Source organism: Telopea speciosissima, chromosome 6 (genome assembly GCF_018873765.1).
Source record: "Telopea speciosissima isolate NSW1024214 ecotype Mountain lineage chromosome 6, Tspe_v1, whole genome shotgun sequence".
NCBI classification, from domain to species: Eukaryota; Viridiplantae; Streptophyta; class Magnoliopsida; order Proteales; family Proteaceae; genus Telopea; species Telopea speciosissima.
In genome coordinates, this window is record NC_057921.1 from 3,897,152 (window position 1) to 3,910,981 (window position 13,830).

Here is a 13,830-nt window from a genome sequence, read left to right on the forward strand (position 1 = left end):
GTCCCTTAGCTTTTTATGATGCCTTAGGTCTCTTTCCCGATCCATGCAAAGCTACATAGCTGTCCCTCTGTCTGTCTTCCATAGACTTTGCCAACTGGACAACCTTGGAGTAGGTCTGTAGTTGATGGCATACTAGATGAGTGCTGATCCCGGGCCTTATCCCCTTCTCAAACTTCTTCGCCTTCTCACAGTCCACTCTCAAGTGTGCCGGGGCAAAATAGAACAAGTCCTCAAATCGCTGTTGATAGTCTAACACAGACTTGGATCCCTTTGTCAGTTCCATGAACTCTACTTCTTTTTGGTCTCTGAAACTCTCAGGGAAGTAATTCCCAAAGAAGGCCTCCTTAAAATGCTCCCATGTGAGCTCAAGGTAAGTGGCAGTCAATATGGGCTGTGTGGCGCTCCACCAAGCATCCGCCTCACCCTGGAGCTGGTAGCTAGCACATATGAGCTTGTGCTCATCAGTACACCGTAGTACGGTGAATGCCTTCTCCATTTCACGGGCCCCACTTTACTGGATATAGTGAATCCCGTGTGAGCCCAAAGAAAATGAGAAGTCGAAGCTTTTAGAAACTTTCCATAAGTTTTAGACACGTCGGTCGAAACAGGTGTTGGCATTGGCAACTGGCCTGGCAGTGTTTCGGGTATCACTGGTGCCACAGGTGTAGAAGGTGTAGCTGGCGCAAGTTGTGCTTGTCCCGGAGCTTGGAACTGAGAGTTCACATGAGCCATAAATTCTTGTTGTTACTCCCTCATGGAAGCCCGCATATCCTCCATGTACATGTTTTGCTGTTGTTGGAAACCTCTCATTATATCACCAACCATGGTGGTGACATCATGAGCAGCAAGGGAGGGTTGGGCCGCAGGCATAGTATGATCGGAGGTCCCGGCTGCCTCCCTATTTTGGGATGGCGGGTCTCCAGTAGCTTGGTTACAGGTCAAAACCATTCTTGATTCCTGGGGAAGGAATCACATAAGCATGAATACATGTACTTTTAGTTATGAGTGACATGCATTCATTTGTGCATCATGCATGATAAGAGTGTAGAGCATGCATGACTATTCATATGAGCATGATCATCGCAAAGAATCAACCCATTTCAAAATTTCAGCAATTTGGCCCGACAGTTGCTAACATCACAAGGTTGAAATTTTGGAGACTCAATCCCAACCTTAAACAAGAAATTACATGTGTATTTGCCACTACTTTAGTGTATTTGGGAGGGTAAAAATGTCCATGTATTGTACACATGAATGAACGAATCAAGTGCTCAAAACTGGGCAAAATTGCACCCTGAGGTTGATGGTGCGGTTGATGCTGCTTGATCGACCTCAGATGCTGCGGTTGATCCTGCAGAAGTGCCGCTGCGGTTGATGGGACCACTTCAAAGGGGTTGACCGGTGCAGCATCCAAAATTTATATTTGAGCTGTGGCTCATTTCTTCATTTCACAAATTAGAGGTTGGTTTGCAGAGGATAGGGAGCATCCACGCAAAAAGGTATGGTTTCTCCTCCCAAACCCATTTCTTGTGATTTTTCCCAAATTTTCAAACCCTAGGTTCTCCATGTTTGGGATTTCTTCAAGTTCTTCATGTAATGTACCTTTCTCTTTTCAATTTCGGTTATAAACATCATGCCTCCATGCCATGCTCGCCAAGTGCTGCCCTTTGACGAGTTCCATTTCCGTTCCGCCGAGGATGAACAAAATTGATACCGTTATGCGGAAAGAAAGTGGAAAATGGGCGATTCGTGTTCACCAACGACTTCACCAATTTCAAGGTGGAGGAAAGGTTTGCGGCGATGGGTTGGCTAGGCATTATACGACCTCCTAGACCTTGCTACCCAAACTTGGTCGGCCATGTCTACTGCAAACTCACATTGAGAAGGGAAGGTGCAGAAGGCCTTTACATGACCAGTCGTGTGAAGGGCAGGAATATCTCCTTCGATATGGAAGAGTTGGCTCACATTTTGGGTGTCTCATCCGCAGGAGACTTTATCTTCAACCCACCTAGGACGAAGACCTACCAATTCGTCCATCCAACCATGTATGATGAGATATTTCGGACTCTCACCAATGGAGTTGTAGGTGAGATTAATGAGACGGACTACAGGCCCATGCCTAGAGTATTGAGCCGGATTGTACAGCTCAATATTGTTCCTAAGGGAGTCCATTGGTCCCAAATTTCAATGTTGGCTGTGTATGTCACTTTTTGCATCTACATAGGCCATCCTCTCAACCTACCATAACTGCTGATGAAGAATATGGTGTACAGAGGTGACCATCCAAGGGATGGTAACTTACCATATGGGAGGATGTCTACTAAGGTCTTTGACTACTTTGGGGTGGATTGTGAGGGTGAGGTTGAGGGAGGACAAGGCTCTGCGCCTTTTGATTATGCCATACCTCACACGTGTGGGGTTGAGTAACGTAGAGGGGACTGATAATGAGAAAGATGAGGTTGTTCGCAGGTAATGTGGTTTGATTGCCAAGTTGGGCGTCAACCAAGACCAAGTCGAGGAAGAAGAGAAAAATCAGGGTGTCTGGCCTAATAATGATGAGGATGATCAGGACATTGGGGCACAGGGTATCCCTGCCCCACCTACTCATGGTTCTGGGACTTCTTCTACTGTACCACCACCACCACTTACCAATACCCGGTGTCTTGAGAATCTCGTCTAGGCTATAGGATTAGGGTTTAACAAGATGGATGGGCGACTTGCCTGGATGGAGGGGAAGATTGATGCTATGAGTGGTCGGATCAATAGCATCGAGGATGTTTGAAGACCTTGGCTCCACCATCACCACCACCAACAACAGAGCAACAGTGACCGGCAGATAGCCTAGGACGTGTTTAGGTTTCTTAGAAATTTATTTTCTTGTCTTATGTACTTTTCTGTGTTTCTACTGTAGTGTTGAAGGTGTTACTCTACTGTCTTAGTTGTTGTGAAAGAAAGTCCGAACTATGTTGGTTGTAAAGTATTGTTTATCATCAATGCAACAAGGTTTAGTTTTATTCATTGGCTCCTAATTTATTTACAATTGTTTGTGTTTGTTGATAAAGCTTTTATTGGTTCGATCCTAATACAGAGTAAGTCAATAGTCCGCCAGACTGTGAGTTAGGACAGAGCATCTTGCTCTGATACCACACTCACACCCCACTCCCTAAGGCTAGGCAGTGTAACTGGGATGTACACCTACATCCCAACAACCTACTAGGATCGCATATGCAGTGGCTAGCACTCACAATCCATAATCAAAACAATTGGAATCAGAGCAGCGGAAGATAGATTAAAACTATAAAATCAATAGAAAGAAATCTAATTGTTATATCATATAACTGTGTGTGTGTTATCCCAAATGCTTACATCCAATTGTATATCATGAGTCATGACATAACATTATTCCACAAATATATATATATATATATATATATATATATATATACATACATCAATGGCAAAAACAAGATAAAACATCCATGTATGAAAAAGAAGGGCCATGCACTCAATCAACATGCCTCGTAGGCACAATCATCACACTTGCAGCCCAGACCATGCTCCTCCTCAGGAGCACTCCAAATATCGAGACCATCAATATAGGGGTAGGGAGGATCTGAGCTCGCCAACTCTGGTACACCTACATCACCATCTAAAAGGGGGTAAGCACGTGGTATGAGCTTCACTAAGCCCAATGATCGGTCTGAACATGCAAGCACATGCATATAATCCATGAATGCAATCACATGATGCATGAATGTGTTCATTTTATTATCCACCTAGCAACATGTCTAAGTTTGGGTAAAGTACTATTGCAACACCATAGGTAGCATCCTTGGTCCCGAAAATGGCGGAGCCCAATGATATCAAACCCGAGTTGCGAATAGAAGCCTGCGGCTCCAGACTCCGACATGAGTTGACCGCAAACCCGAACAACCCCGTCCGGGCGTTCAGTCCCGAAATACGGTCGGAACCCGAACCCAGTCTGCTTCTGAAAAAACTCTCATCGTACCATGAATAGAATACCCTGGCTAATCATCATCGGGCCTATCTCGTGGGTTGTCCGACACCTAGACCGCTATCAGCAAGAGTTCAAAGTACATGGTCATATATCATCCTAACCAGCATGCATCTACATGGATGATGGTGCATGCGGATGCATATACCAGAGGCTGGGATCATAGTACCGGAATCCCCTTCACCCACACTATCCACCCGTCTCTGCTGGCATACACACCCACATACCAGTAGTATGGCGAATACGGTACCAGCTATCCCCTCGGTCTTACCGCAACATGTTTCCCGTCCTTATGCAACAATTATATCTAATGCAACAATATATCAAATAAAAATACAGCAACTAGCACGGCGGCTATAGTACCGGAATTACTGTCGGCCACACCGTACCCCGATTCCAAGGCCTAGTCTATATGCATGTGTCTTACTTAAAAGATGGAAATCTCAAGTCCAGCATTCCCTTCGGCACTGGGATCCGATAACACATCACCATCTCATTCATCACAATAAACATAATTCAAGAGATCCTAACTTCTAGCAACACATACATACATATAGCAGCAATCCTTAAGATAACTAACCTAAACTATCAAGCATAGTGAGGATTATTAAAAATAATTATAGTATTCGCATCTATGTCAAACATGCATCAATCATTATGCATGAATGCTCACACACATCGCATAACCAAACACTCCGTAAATTAAGTCGAGGATCCAATCACTCACCTTCGGTACGTAGGTAATTCGATGCACTCGAGCGTGCACCTTCGATTCGACCTCACCGGGACCTTTGTTAAGACCTATTACATGTGTATAATATTAGTTTAGTTAAGTGTCACTGAGTGGTATAAGAGTCCCCAAAGAAATTGGGAAAAACTACCCAAATACAGCCATAGGTCGATCATGCCTTATTAGCCGCTCGATCGACCGGTCAGGCATCCGTGCTGTGTTCAGTAAGGCCTTGGTCATTCTTGGGTCTAGGTTGAAGGGGGCTTCATGGGGCCTGAGGTACATCACCTACACACCTATTTGGACATAAATACCTCAATGAATAACCCCAACTCATGGGAAAATGATTTCATACTTGGAAACCCGAAGTTTGGCCCCAAAATCCCATTTGATATCAAAGGGAAGGTGGACAGCATGTACTCCACCGTCAAAGGGTTGTAAATACATAGAAAACCCATTCCAAAAATTTGGGAGCATGAAGGGACCATCGGTTAGGGTCTAGAACACTAAGCTTGGGTCATTCTTACCATTGGGTAGTGAGCATGCTTGGTTTTGGGATGGGAGATGTGCATAGAAGGTTGAACTTCTAAGGGAGCACATAGAAGTGGCCACAAGAGTAGCCCTAGGCCTCTAATCCAAAAGGAAATCTAAAATCCTAGGTCAAGCATGTAAGGAAATGAAGAAGAACACAAGCATAGAGGTAGAATCCAAGGGGGGTGCCCTAGCTCTTTCCTTCCCTTTCTTCTTCTTTTCTTCCTTTCTTCTCTTCTTTCTCTCCTTCCCACATTTTTGACTGAGAATGTGAAGTGAATCATTTAGAAACACAAGTCTATTTATAGACTTGAGTTTATTGAGGCCCGTTTGACAGACAGGCAATTTCCTAAACTTAAATCACTTTAAACCCCATGTATGGGTAAGTGGGCCCACTACCAAGCATCACAAGGGTGTGATTGACATGGTGGGCAGCCATACTTTACAAGGTCGTAAGGGGTTGAGACCCACCTTAAGGTTCGGCCCACAAGGTCTATAATCCATTTTTTAGCACCACAGGTCGATGGTGTCTGATCGACCTCAACTGCTTGGACAGCAATTTTGAGGTCCAATGTGCTGCTATCCAAGGTCGAATGCAAGAGGGCTCTGTGTGGGGCCCTAGGTGCGATATTGGCAACATGTTTACATGCCATGTGTGGTAAATGCATTATGGTTTGGAACACGTACCAAAAATCCAGAAGGTCACCGGTGTCACACGGCTGCCGCAGTTACACACAAGTTCGAATTCGTATGGGTTTGGGCACGGTTGTAATACCCTTAGTATAGACATCAGCTAATTGGTTAACAAAACTGGCAAAAGGAAAGCAGACGACTCCCTGTTCAAGCTTTTCTTTGATGAAGGATAATGGAGAAATCTACTGACGATGCCCACAGCATAGGCAATATCTAGTATGATATGGGATAGGTAAATCAATCGTTCCACAAGTTGTTGGTAATGTTCTCTGTTAACCGGGTCACCCATGTCCCTGCATAACTGATGATTGACCTTAATGGGAGAATCTGTAGGCTTACAGCCTAACATGCTAGTTTCTTGCAGAAGGTCTAAGACATTTCCGTTGGGAGATAAAAATTCCTTTGTCCGACCTGGTAACTTCGATACCAAGGAAGTACCGAAGAGATCCCAAATCTTTAGTTTCAAACTCTTTTGCAAGTAGGGATTTAAGATGGGGAATTTCATCATTACTATTCCCGGTAATTATGATATCGTCTACATACACGATGGGGGCTGTAATCTGGGAACCATTTCTTTTCACAAACAAGGTGTGATCAGCCTGACTCTGTCTATACCAAATTTCTGCATAGCTTTTAAGAACCGACCAAACCAGGCCTTGGGCGATTGCTTGAGACCATACATGGACTTCTTTAGCTTGCAAACATGGCCAACAACAAAGGGAAAAGAAAAACCAGGAGGTGGGTCCATATGGACTTTTTCTTCAAGATCCCCATTCAAGAATGCATTCTTGACATCTAATTGTTGGAGATCCCAATCCAAATTTCTAGCACAAGACAGTAATGCCCTCACTGAGTTCATCTTTGCTATGGGAGCAAAGGTTTCTTGATAGTTGATCTCATAGGTTTCAGTGAAGCCCTTTGCAACTAGACGTGCCTTCTATCTTTCAACAGTGCCATTCGCACTCTACTTAACTGTGAACACCCATTTGCATCCAACCAATTTCTTCCCCTCAGGGCAAGGACAAGTTGCCAAGTACCATTTTTGTCCAATGCCTGCATTTCCTCTACCATGGAAGCCTTCCACTTTGGATCTTTAACGACGACTTTCCAATCCTGTGGGATAAACACAAAAGACAAAGAGGAGACAAAGGCCCATAGGAGGCTGATAAAGATCATAAGAGACAAAATGAGAAATGAGATGTTGTGTGCAGAAATGAACACCTTTCCTGATAGCAATAGGGCGGTCATCATGCGAAGGGTCAACAAGATCAGGTAAATTATCAGAAGTAGGAGAACTGTTACCTGACAATGAGGGCGAATCTGATGGAGACACCACACTAGGTAATGGTGGGTTGTTCATGGTACTCTGTTTCTATGATCTATCCCGAGTGTAGGTTCTAATGTCCAAAGGGGCAGTAATATTCTCATCTGTGTTGTCGTTTTTGTCAATTGTAGGCTGCCCCTGACCAGAAATTTCTCGAACAATCACCGGAAAATTATTATCAACAACTCTAGGGGCAGTAGAACCTGTAACCAACTCTTCCTCGAAACTCTCCCCTGAAGAGGTGTCGTGAAATAAGATTCAGATTCATGAAAGATGACATCCATGGTGACATAGAGAGGCGGCGGGAAGGAGGGTGATAACATTTGTAACCTTTTTGAGTAGCCGAGTAACCAAGGAAAACACACCTAAGAGCACAGGGATCCAACTTGGACCAAGAAGGAGAGGAATTTTGTGCGAACCAAACACATCCAAATATTTTGGGAGGAAAGGAAGAGGCAATAGTAGTACCCGAAAGAAAGGAGAGAGGTGTCTTAAAGTTAAGGACACTAGAGGGAACCCTATTGATGAGATAGGCAGTAGTAAGAACAGCATCTCCCCAGTAGATCTTGGGAACACCAATGGTGAACATTAAAGCACGGGTCACATCCAAGAGATGACGATTCTTCTTTTCAGGGATGCTATTTTGTTTTGGTGTCTTGACACAAAAGTTTGGGAAAGTATGCCATGGGAGGAGAGATAGTCTTGAAAAACATGGTCAACATATTCCGTACTGCTATCACTACGAAGCACTCTAACAGTAGCATTAAATTGAGTGTGAAGCATGGTATGAAAAGATTGAACACAAGAAAAAGCATCAGATTTGTGATGGAGAAGATAAACCCATGTGAAGTGTGTGCAATTATAAATAAAAATAATGAACCAATGAATACCATTGCGATCAACGGTCCTAGAGGGACCTCATATATCAGAATGAATAATTGAAAAAGGCACATCACTTTTACCATTAGTAATGGGGTAAGAGTTTCCGTGTATTTAGCAAATTCACACACATCACAATTCAATTGTTCCAAACCACAAAAATCTTAATTAAATCAAGAAACATAAAACGTAAAATATGAAATGAAAGATGTACCAAACGGCGATGCCATTAAAGAAGCTTTATCAAAGCACCATCAGAACAAAGAGTGTGAGCAGAAGATGGCGTCGGGACAACTGCTCGAGACTCCAAGTAATAGAAACCATCACGGACCCGACCATACCCAATCGTTCCACCCGTCACCAGATCCTGAAACAAGTAATAGGTAGAAAAAAGTGAACAAAACAATTTAATTAACTGGTTAAATGATAAATAGATAAAAGATTGGCACATAACTTTGGGACATGCAAAATTGAGGAAAGAGGAAGGTGGGAACCACAAGAAACAGAACCTTTACCCGAGATGTATGACACAGACCCATCAACAACATGTACCTTATCCCAACCAGAACAAGGGGAATAGGTATGGAAAACCGTGGAGTCACTAGTCATATGTTCAATACCACCAGAGTCAATTAACCAAAGAGGACTCATAAAGGAGACATGGAAATTACTTGACTGGGCAAGGTCAGAAACAGGAGAAGAAGAAGAAGAAGAAGAACTAGTAGTCAATTGTGTCATCAATTTTTGGATAGCAGCCTTTGATCCACAGAAAAAGGTGTCGTGGCAAGAGGAGTAGGGCCTATGTTTGATACTTCCGAGAGATGAGCCTGGGATCGAGTATTGGCCGGTTTAGGGTTGCATCCTTCCTTGGGATGCCCATAGAGCTTCCAACAAGTTTCCCTTGTATGACGGGGCCGAGTACAATAATCACATTTCATAGGTTCTCGTGTAGGAGCCTTCAAGGAATCCGTGGGGAGAGATGCAGGTGGCGTGGTAAGCAAAGTAGACCTGATTGGAACAGTGGTGGGCATCATAACAGTTCGGTGATGTTCCTCAGACTGAACCGGGTTGTAAGCTTGGAGGAGAGTAGGGAATGTCTCACGCCCAAATATTTGCACTCGAACTTGGTCATACTTTGGATTGAGACCTGTCAGAAAATCATACACACGTTCCATCTCCCTCTCTTTTTGGAAAGTACCAGGCTACTAGCATCCTCAGAGTGAACCATGGGAACAGGATGATAGTAGTCCAATTGCTCTGCCAAAGTGTAGTCAGGGTAGTGTAATAGGTAGTGAGAGGCAGCTCCTTCTGAGAAGTGTTGCGAACCTGTCGTCGAATCTCATAGATCTGGGCATAATCCCATAGGTCTTTGGCGGAGTTAAAGAGAACAAAGCTGAGACTAATAGAAGGTTCCATGGAATTAATCAGAAAGGACATTACTAAAGCATCATTGGAGGACCGTGTAGCAGCAGCAGTAGGATCTGTAGGCTTTGAGGTATCTCTTGTAACAATTCCAGCATAATTATATCCTCGAAGGGTGAGAAGACAGGCACGGGACCATGTGAGATAATTCTGGCCATTCACTTTATGGGGCCAGGTTTGAGAGTATTTGAATGCCCAGTGGAGGTACCAAAATGCCCAAGAGGTGGCAATAGAGAGGTACCTGTGGATGTGACACTTGTGTTCTCATCAGCCATGGTAACAAGGTAGGGAGATCACCCTACAACTGAAAAGAAGCAGCGGGGCGGTAACGCCGGATGGACCAAGTGCAGCGAGAGAGGCTGGTAGATGAGAGACTGGCAGAGAGGAGCACGACGATTGGTGAGTCGTGGCAGTGACGGCGTCGGGCAAGGAGAGGGCTGGCTGAGATGGGTACAACGACCTGCGGGTCGCGCTGGCAGCACTGGCACAGAGAGAGAGTGCCGGCGAAGAGAGGGCACGACGACCTGAATCACAGTTGTAGCACCGGCAGAGAGAGGGCACGATGACCAGGGGTTGCGACAGCAGCACCGGCCAAGAGAGAAGGTCGGTGGAGAGAGGGCAGCGACTGGTGGATCGCGGCGGTGGCAGCACCAGTAGAGAAGAGCCGACTGATGAGGCGCGACAACTTGTGAGTCGCGGTGGACAGTGGCGTGGCGACTAGTTGTCGCTGCAGCACCGGAAAAGGGTGCCGGCAAGGTGGAGCGGGGATGTGGGTCGCAGCGGACAGAAACAAGGCGATTGGTTGTTGCAGCGGCACCGGCAAAGAGGGCTGGTGAGGTGGAGTGGCGACGTGGGTCGCAACTAAGAGCGGCGGTCAATGGTGCAGTGAAAAACTACCAGCAAGGAAGGCTGGTGGACAAGGCGGTGGAATGCGCGGTGATGAGTAGAATGAAAAATCAAGACTGCATGGTGCGGTGATCGTCTACCATGCTAAACGAGGAGGCTACGGCCTCCAACGAGAGGCGTAGGCGGTGGTGGAGTAGAACAATGAAAAAATGAGGAAGATATCTTAGGGTTTTCGGCTTTGATACCAAGTTCAGAATCAGAGTTGAGAGAATAATATGACTTGTCATTAATGACAGAGGTCCACTTTATTTATAATGAGAGTTACAGCCTAAGGGCAAACTAGCCAAATAGGGAAAAATAATAAAACACATAAATCCCTAAAGTAAAGAGAAATTATTCCAATCCCACGGTTCTCAAAAGTTTTCTTAAAGGAAGATGAGTACCTTTAACCTTCCACTATTAGGAAATATGAGTACCTTCCTACTTCTCAGGAATTTAGGAAGTAAGTAAACAAGAAATTTATAAGGTTTTCTTAAAGGAAGATGAGTACCTTTAACCTTCCACTATCTTGCTAACATGCTACATATCCAGCCAATGACACAGAAGACCATGTTCCATTCCAGATCAAATATGATGCCCTGGAGAAAGACAATACTTTCACTGTTGAGCACGTCAAAAATGCCTGAGAAACAGTTTAGATAGCTTTGGTCTTATGTTAATAAGGATTGGAGATTTTTTGTATTTTTTCTAAGATTTTTAACCAAATCATATTTCACTCATTCATTTCATAAAAATTTATATCTCATCAACTCATATGCTTTTTCTTATTGAATTTCATGAAAGCAAATTGTGTTGACACCGATTGCCATGATGATAAAGTGAACATGGAGTAAGTAAAACTAATAGGTTCAGAAGAAGATACGTGGCCTTTGCAGATGTTTCCTTCATTGTTTTGAGTAAGCATAAAATATTTGTGTTTAGAATTCTAGGTATTCTCATGTCAAGATGCTAGTTATGATTTTTTCCTTGTTTTATCCACTTCTCCTATTCTTTTTTTTTTCCAGTTCTATTTTAATAAACGTTCATGCTTACTGCAACAAATGCATTGATTTCAAATATTTAGCTCCTCATCTGGCCTAAGCATTTATTTGCCAATGAATGGCTGCTGTTTTAGCTTTTTCTGCCTTCATTGTTGTGAATATCCTCTGTCCTTAGTTGATTTTTTGTTCCCATGTTCATCCTTTATTATGTTAGTCTTTTTTTCTTGTGACTCGAGTTTTATTTGGTTTTCAGCTTTAAAATATTCGACGGCAGTACCTGTGATTTTTCTTTCAGCTCTTAAATATCATGTCTTCCCTGATAGATGGACTAACATTTATCGCCCCCTATGGCTTCTCTCAAGTGTCATTAACTCATTATATTCATTTTACTGGGATGTGACCCGGGATTGGGACCTGAGGTATGCAGAATGTTCTTTTACCCCCATTATTAAATGTTACTTTTTACAATAAAATATTTTTCATGTTGGACACAGTTCAACAGTGTAAGATGTTTTGTTAATTTCCTGCTAGATATTACCTTGGAGATATCCTATGTCACAACCTGAATTTAGTAATGGGAATTTATTCAATGATCAGTAATGGTACAGACAAAGTCTAAAGTAGGACTACAGTAACCCTCAGTCTGGTTTCTGACCTGGGAGATCTTCCAAGTGGACAACCTGGATATTGAACCCTCTCTCTCTCTCTTGTATGGGATGAAGAGAAAGGCAGGATCCAATCTGAACAATGACCTACATTATAGCAGTATAATATTGCATTCATTTTAAAAATAAGGTTTGACATTTGATAACTAATATATTATTAAAGAAATGTAAATTAGAGCCTTTAGTATTAGTGGGGTACTGTGTTGGTGTCCATGTCATTATTATGTAGCTTTTAACTGAAACTTCTGTAAAACTTGAATATTCGCTATAATTTCTTAAAGCACACCTCATCAAATTTCTTTTGGCAGTGGTTTCTCTCGGATTTTCAAGTTTAGCAAGCCACATATCTGCTCAAGTCTGTTATATGGACGTTCATGGGTAAGGTTTTGTGGATCCACCTGTAAAATTACCATGTTCTGGTTTTGGGTTATATTATAAATGTCTATGGATATGGGGTTGCAGATTTACTTTTGGGCTATTGGAAGCAATTTGATTCTCCGTTGTACCTGGACATACAAGCTCTCTGCTCATCTCCGCCATAATTACATGACTGTATTCACAATCATGGCCTTGGAGATTCTTCGTCGTTTCCAATGGATCTTTTTCCGTGTAGAGAATGAGTGGAATAAGATGATGATGAAGACAAACATGGAACTCTCAATGAGTGATATCCCAAAGGAGGAAGAAAAATTACTTGGCTCCACTAACCACACTGTATAAACAAACCTCACGGCTATTGTGCCCCAGAGTAGCATCATATTAAATTCATTTTTGTTACTGACTCAATATTTTGGCCATTTTGATTGCCAATTTCAATTGAATCTTCAAAATTTTATTATTATTATTATTTTTTTCAGTACACTTGTTATAAGTTTTTGAAAGAAAATATCTTCATACACCAACGCTGCTTGGTGCAGTTGGTGAGCCGTGGTGCGCTTCATGCCCATGTTCACTAGGAGGTCTCGAGTTTGAGTCTCTTGGCTCGTACCTTATCCTCTCCCTATTCCCCCCCCCCGCCTCCCCTTCCCCCTAAAAAGTAGAATATATATAAAAGCTCCCAATTACACAAAAAAAAAAAACAAAAATATGTTCATACTTTTATTTATTTATTTATTATTATTTTTTTGGAATTGGAGGTGTTTGCCCTTTTGGCCGACTAATTCTCCCAAGGCTTGTGCATGACCTAGCAACACACGAACCGGGAGATACTGCCCCCCCCCCCCCCCCCCATGTTCACCATGGAGTTTCCTCTCAAGCGGGTGGCCCCAAGTGATCCTATCTATGTTAAAAAATGACAGTTCTGTTTTTTTTGTTTGTTTGATAAGAACACACAGAGTTCTTAAATAACCAAAAATGTTGCAATAAAGCTCTATAAAGTAGAGACCGAACATTAAAATCCAGGGTTGAATATATATATATATATATACTAGTAAACTCGCACGTGCAAATACACGTGTATTTGTGTGCAATTACATGTGACAAAATAAAAGTTAAAAAAAAAGAAACACTGTGAGTATAAAAAGAAACAATGTGAGTATAATTACTTGGAGTTCGTAACATATATGAGCTTGAAATTTCTCCACCCCACATTGTTCTCGAACTAAAGAACTTGGTTTTTTAAATGAAATTTGTTTCCTTGCGTATAAACAGTCTTACCAACCCATGGTTCCAAGTGGTCTCCCCAG

The 13,830-nt window shown here is 42.9% G+C and overlaps 1 protein-coding gene across 4 annotated transcripts in view; it reads left to right on the forward strand.

Annotated features, from left to right (window-relative positions):
- LOC122665247 (SPX and EXS domain-containing protein 1-like) overlaps positions 1-12,985 on the forward strand; it is a 117,813-nt gene extending 104,828 nt beyond the window's left edge. For all 4 annotated transcript variants that reach the window (XM_043861341.1, XM_043861340.1, XM_043861342.1 and 1 more), the window contains 3 exons: positions 11,734-11,899; positions 12,454-12,523; positions 12,608-12,985. In XM_043861341.1, the coding sequence (XP_043717276.1) occupies positions 11,734-11,899; positions 12,454-12,523; positions 12,608-12,865 (494 nt within the window). In that variant the 3' untranslated portion in view covers positions 12,866-12,985. The remainder of the gene's footprint in view (positions 1-11,733; positions 11,900-12,453; positions 12,524-12,607) is intronic.
- Positions 12,986-13,830: the final 845 nt, after the last annotated feature.